This window comes from Ambystoma mexicanum, chromosome 11, assembly GCF_040938575.1.
Source record: "Ambystoma mexicanum isolate Mex_15411 chromosome 11, UKY_AmexF1_1, whole genome shotgun sequence".
Lineage (NCBI taxonomy): Eukaryota > Metazoa > Chordata > Amphibia > Caudata > Ambystomatidae > Ambystoma > Ambystoma mexicanum.
In genome coordinates this window covers 247,171,520-247,177,519 of record NC_090934.1, presented here as the reverse complement: position 1 = coordinate 247,177,519, position 6,000 = coordinate 247,171,520, and the positions used below count along the sequence as shown (strand labels likewise).

At 47.7% G+C, this 6,000-nt stretch overlaps 1 protein-coding gene across 6 annotated transcripts in view; it reads left to right on the top strand.

The window, feature by feature from the left end:
• Window positions 1-1,341: 1,341 nt before the first annotated feature.
• The window catches only part of LOC138503325 (transcription elongation factor A protein 3-like), a 305,734-nt gene continuing 301,075 nt past the window's right edge, over window positions 1,342-6,000 (top strand). For 3 of the 6 annotated variants that reach the window (XM_069622954.1, XM_069622956.1, XM_069622955.1), the window contains exon 1: window positions 1,342-1,689. In XM_069622954.1, coding sequence (XP_069479055.1) covers window positions 1,621-1,689 — 69 coding nt within the window. In that variant the 5' untranslated portion in view covers window positions 1,342-1,620. The remainder of the gene's footprint in view (window positions 1,690-6,000) is intronic. The other 3 variants (XR_011279617.1, XM_069622953.1, XM_069622957.1) reach the window with 2 other exon arrangements.

Below are 6,000 nucleotides of genomic sequence, written 5' to 3'. Positions count from 1 at the left end.
TGTGCCGCTGCTGAAGTCTGCGAGGTCTCTGCTGCGGTTGAGTGGGCGAGACGTGTGTTGCCAGGAATGCGGAAGGAGAGGTCCGTCCGCAGGGGAAGCGAACTGGTCGTTGCTAGGAACGCCAGCGCATGCGCACTTGGAACTTTGTCATTATTGACAAAACAAGTCTTTCCACAGTGCGCATGGCCCCTCACTTGCTGGTGTTTGACTATGGAATTCCAGTTCGTTACGAATAGTGGACATCACTTACAATTGTTGACCACTATAGTGGTAGGTCAAGGACGGATACTGCATCAATACGTGTTCACAAGTTTGGTTTGTGTTAGAAAATAAATAGTTGGTCAGAATCAGAGAAGCTTACATGCACAATTCAGTGCAGCGATGCTTGCTTAATTCCAAGTCTTGATGACTCGTGCGTGTGTAAGGCATATCGCAGTTCGATTCATATGTCAGGTTAGGGAATTAATTAGGAAATTAAATCACTGATGTCCGACCCGAAGGGCCACAGACACATTGCTCAAGACATATTGCGATGATGCATATATATAAGGTTGAGAGAGTATTCGGCCAGCATTATGAATCGTTAGGTAATGGGTTGGAAGATTTCATTTAGGCCGTGATGATAAGTGTCCAGCCTGTGAATCCATCGTGCTTCCTTTTTCATGAGGCTCTGGTGGATATCAGGTCCTCCCTTGACTTTTTCAATCACCCACCACAGAATGTTGTTGGGGGTATGGTTAAAGTCCAGAAAATGTTCAACCAGGGGTGCAGTTATATTTTTGCACCTAATTTTTGACCTGTGTTCCGATATTCTAGTGTTAATGGCTCATGTTGTTTGGCCAATGTAACGAAGGCCACATGGGCACTCTATGCAGTAAACTACATTTTGGCTCTTGCAGTTTGTCAGGTCTCTGAGTATCCAGCTGCGTGTACCAATTTGAAAGGAACTCATCTTTTTGATAAATTTGCAGGCAACACAGTTACCACACGGGTGGTGTCCTTGCAGAGGTCGAAGGGTGCGGGTGGTGTTTGAAACAGGTCCTCTTAAAGCCTTGCAATGGCAGCTGTGAGCAGTATAATTGACAATCACATAACACTGCATTTGAGCGCAAAGCCAGAGACTTCCCAGAAAAAATACTTTAAAAAGAAAAGACCTACCAAAACTGTCCTGACGTAATTCGCTACTAACTTCTTTGACATATAAAGTGCGTTTTTCATTCAGATGCGGTCTGCCCTGGTTCAGTCGGTCTGGCTTCCCCTTGGCCTAGGTCCAGCGTGTGCAGCTTGTTGGCACGCTGGGTGGGGGGTGCAGCGAGCGCCTGCACTGCACCTGTAGCCGCTGGCCCCGGAAGCCCTGGGTGCTATGTATAGCCGGACACTCCCCCCTCGACTCTATTTCCATCGTGCCACGCCTTGTCGCGGCGGTGTTTGCGTCCCGTGTTTTTACTCTCTCTCCCGCCAATCGGACTCGGAAGCCCCTCTCAGTCGACCCTCACTCGCCACCTGTTTCTATTAAGTGCCATCTTGCAGGCAGAGCACGAAGGGGCGAGTCTCTGACCACGTCCACCAGTGTTTGTACACATCTCATATCCTGAGAACCGGTGAAGCCAGCATCTAGACATGGGTCAACACGAGGAGCTGCTCACGATTGCCAAAAAGCTGGACAAAATGATAACTCAGAAAAATCTGGTAAGAACATCTATGCTTTTAATCGATATTGAGAGCATGCTCTTGTTTTTCAAGTAAACAGTATAATATTAATATTACTTATCTTTTTTTTTATTTATTTTCAATTACAAACTCTCACACAAAACAAATACATAGACGTGACATCCAGCATTCGCCAGAAACTGCGCCCCTTTAACAGCTGTTACTAATATCTACTCCTGTTCTAGTTGTCAGTCTCGCGCTTATAAAGGGACGTGTCGCCCCCTGCAGACTTCCAACACTAGACCTGTAGGCTATACACAGACATCCGCACCGTGTGCGTTAACCCACTGATGCATCTTTTTAAAATGTTAACTAGCACTTTCAGACGACACACTGATTTCTGCAACAGGCACATTTCACACCGAGCTACCTAGTGCACCTCTGCGTGCCTGTGTCCCCGATAACACACGTATGACTCATGCGGGTGTCCTTGCATAGGTTTCTTTGCTGCAACGTTATAGTGAGCTTAAAGGGGCTTGACTGTATTTCTCTCACCCGCCCCTGTCTCAGATCCCCCACTGTCTGGGCAAGCCAGTTGCTATGCTTCAGCTGGCAGGGTGACACTCAGTGACTGGCTACAGCAGGTGCTGGTTGGCAGGGGCAAGCTATCAGGAGTTTCCCCGACAAACTGGTGCTTCTGCAAGATTGGTAGGGAGGGTGAGGATTCGCTCATATGTGCTTAGGAGGGGTGGGGGTTACTGCCTTCCATGCCAGGCTTGCCTCCGGAGGGCCAGCAGAAATGGGGTACTCACGCTCACAGGGTGTCAGTGTAAGACAGGAAACAATAATAATAACATGTGTTCTCATTTAGCGGTATATGCCAGGGATTTCGTGCTTCTCTGCACTGTATTACAAGGTGTTTTACTGTCCTACTTAATGGTACTCACTTTATCGACCTCAAAAGGTTGAAGGGCTCAGTTTCCCTTGTCGGGGTATTCAACTTGCAAAATGCACGCTGGAGCAAACATGTACTCATTTTGTGTAGGCCAGGCAGGGTCGGACTGGCCATAAAATTGTCTCGGGCACTAATGAAAAAGTGTCCCACAGTTGCAAATGGGAATTCATTCCTTTTGTGACGCTGTTTTAATAGTACCCAAGGGGGAGGTTTTTGATAAAATGTGATTCAAATACAACATTTTAAAGAATATTTATTCAGCAACACTGGTCAAAACTGTTAGCCGCATAGTGAAGTAACTCATCAAACTGGCCCACACTGGCCCAAACAAGTGGCCCACTTTGATCAGAAAAGCTGGCCCACACCAGCATTTTAAGTTTTTGTTTCGGCCATGGGCCTATTGCCCTGTACGCCAGTCCGTGCCTGAGGCCAGTCACTGCCATAATGATAACTGGCCTTTGTTGGTAGTAGGAGCAAAATGGTGCGAGTACCTGGGCATTTTATAACTGACAAATGCCTAACGCATACACAAGCCAAAACTGCTGGCTTTACCAATGCTTGATTTTAGCAGGACTGCAGCGAAGGACACGCATAGTGCTTATAAATCGAGTGGATGGATGCAGATCTGGTGAGGCTCATTAATTACACCAGTGGTATATTTACAGCTGCAAATAAGTCATTAGCTCTCAGGAGACTGCTTTGAAAACACACTTGCAGGCATTTCCAGTTCAGAGTTTGACAGTATGGCTTGAAAAACCAGAGAGATCCCAGGAGGGTGTGTTTTGGGCAGCGAGGGGCCCGAAGTTGGTGGCAATGGCCATAGGGATTAGCATGACCATGGGCAGTCAATGGGTGGGCAAATAACCAAACAACACCTACAAGCTGTGTGTCCCACCTCATGTGTCCCACCTCACATGCCATTCCACCCTATCTGTACTCTAATGCAACAGTATTAGCTTATAGGTGGCATAAGCGCCAACCTAATAGCCCAAAGTAAAAAAAGGTACATTGTTATGCATGTCACTCTTTGGCAGCCCATGCATTTAGAGAAGTGATCGTTTTACAAATGGTGAATATTATATCATATTACATTCCAGGTCAATACAGCAAGGAATGGTAGCTGCACATTCTATGCCCTTTGAAATTCTGGGCTTTGCATGATCGTGCCCGTTCCCTTTCCCCAAGCTTTGGAGCACTGCCCCCTCCATTCATCTGCTGCCCTGGGAGGTGGGCAGGAGGGCTGGCTCTCTGTATCCCAGCATTCTTTCTCATGCGTTCAACACCACTGTCTCGCCTGTCAGTGAAGATTGGTGACAATTAATTAATACATAAGAATCATGGATTCTCTTGCAAAGAACTGATTCCAATCAAGGACTTTCCGAAATGTGAAATGTAAGCGATACATTGGATCACAAGAGCTCTGGCTGTAGAGAAAATGATACTATGGAGGAAGCCGAAAAATGACATTAAAGAATATTTTGGTTTCAGTCCATGTGTTGGCTGCGGATTAATTGTATCATATTTAACGCGCCCCTTTAAATAGATGTTGTTCTCTTTCATGCCAAGTGTGAAAGGGTGCATCTGCTATGCCATGCCAGATATTTCTAAGACCCTGCTCCCCAAATACTGTTCCATTACTCATTGGGGTACCCCTTGATTTCTTTATCCCACTTAAAACATGGTCCATCCATTATATATCCGCACATCAGTACAACTCATAATCATCAATTAAAACACAAAGGGCCTCATTGCAAATCCATAAATACCCAAAGGGGTCCTATGGACTTCATTAATGGGGATTTACACCGGCTGCCACCACTTGTAATCCTGTGGTAAACCCACAGGCCCAGAGGCGGTAACGTTAATTCCATCTGGTGTTATGCTGGGTGATTTACTGGCAGAATTCCGCCAAACTCGTAATGAGACCCATGTTTGGGAGAGTGCCTTGGCTGCCTTTATTCAAAACACAACATATATAGCAATATATTAACAACACAATGGGACCCCTTCCTCTGACAAGGAATTATGCAGTCATTGGCTGAATGGCTATGACCAGACTGCACAACAATCCCAGCAACTACCGCCAGAGCACACACACCACCATGATATGATGTGGAATTTATAATGCGCCTGTACACAAGTGTTTCTAGGCGCGACAAGACAAGTAGGGGGAAACAGAAGGGTGACGAAATAACGTTCTACTAGGCCTGGTGCCATTCACATTGCGCAAGTGCCCATCCAGCTTACAATCAAATGGTTACACAAGGAGCAAGACTGGTGCACCCTGGCCACTTTCAGCGGGCAACCAGTGGGCTGAAGAGGTTATGAGCCTGGCTTTTATGACCAATAGTCCTACCACGAGCCAGACCACCCCACTCACACAACCCTGGGAGATTAACTAAGGAAATTAATCTCCTGAAATCTACAACGGGGTCCCCTGAATTTCTGCCACAGTGTGGGGCGCCTGCGAGCAGCGGCAGAGCCAGCCAGTGCCACCGAGGAAGCTGCAGGTAGAAAGCATCACTCTGCCGCGACTCCCAACCCGGGGAACCGGTGGGGAAGGGGATCCTACAGCCTGCCCAGTCGAGAGCCTCACCTCAGAGAGCAGAGTGCAGACGCAGCTGTGATACGTGTGCACTGGCAGAGTGCCCTGCCCACGTATAACGATGACGCCCAAGATGTAACTGCCCTCCTTGGCTTATAGTGGCTCACACCTGAGTGATTGATTGACCAGCATCTTTTTGTGAAAATAAATATTCTGAATTGGGGTGAAACATAAATATAATGGGCCAAAGGAAGGCACAATCGTATTAAGTCTCTAGGGACGATCGACAGCCCAATGGGTTAATGCACCTGCTGGAGCTACCTGCAGCAAGCATAGATTTCCTCACGAGATGCTGGTACAGGGTTGCTGAGAAACCGGGTGCCTGTAGTCACCTCACATCACCTCGAGAATGTGCCCTGTACGATTCCCAGCACATCATCAACACTGACCCCCTGGACTCCACTTGTTTTGCTACTCGTTCAGGGCATTTGGGAGCAGAAAGACAGCGTGTGCATGTGTACCACGGCCAGAGTGCAGAAAACAAAGGCACGTTCTTGGAGTGGGCATTTGGTGTGAGGTTATCAGTAATGGCCTCGCCCCTGCCCCGCTTTTTAAAACTGTCCCCTAGCACCCATCACGCCAAAATGTTGAGGCTGGCTCTGCCCCTTCCTGGGAGTATGCACGCGCCGCACCAAGAAGAAAGCAAACCTCAGAGGTAGACGTGGAACGAGGAAAGGCAAATATTTGAAGCACCCCACCCCTTCCCCGTGGGATCCGGTTCACCCCCCCACTCTCCCGCCCACATTTTACTTCCCTGTCATTGAGCCAGGCACGATGAGGGGTCACGACA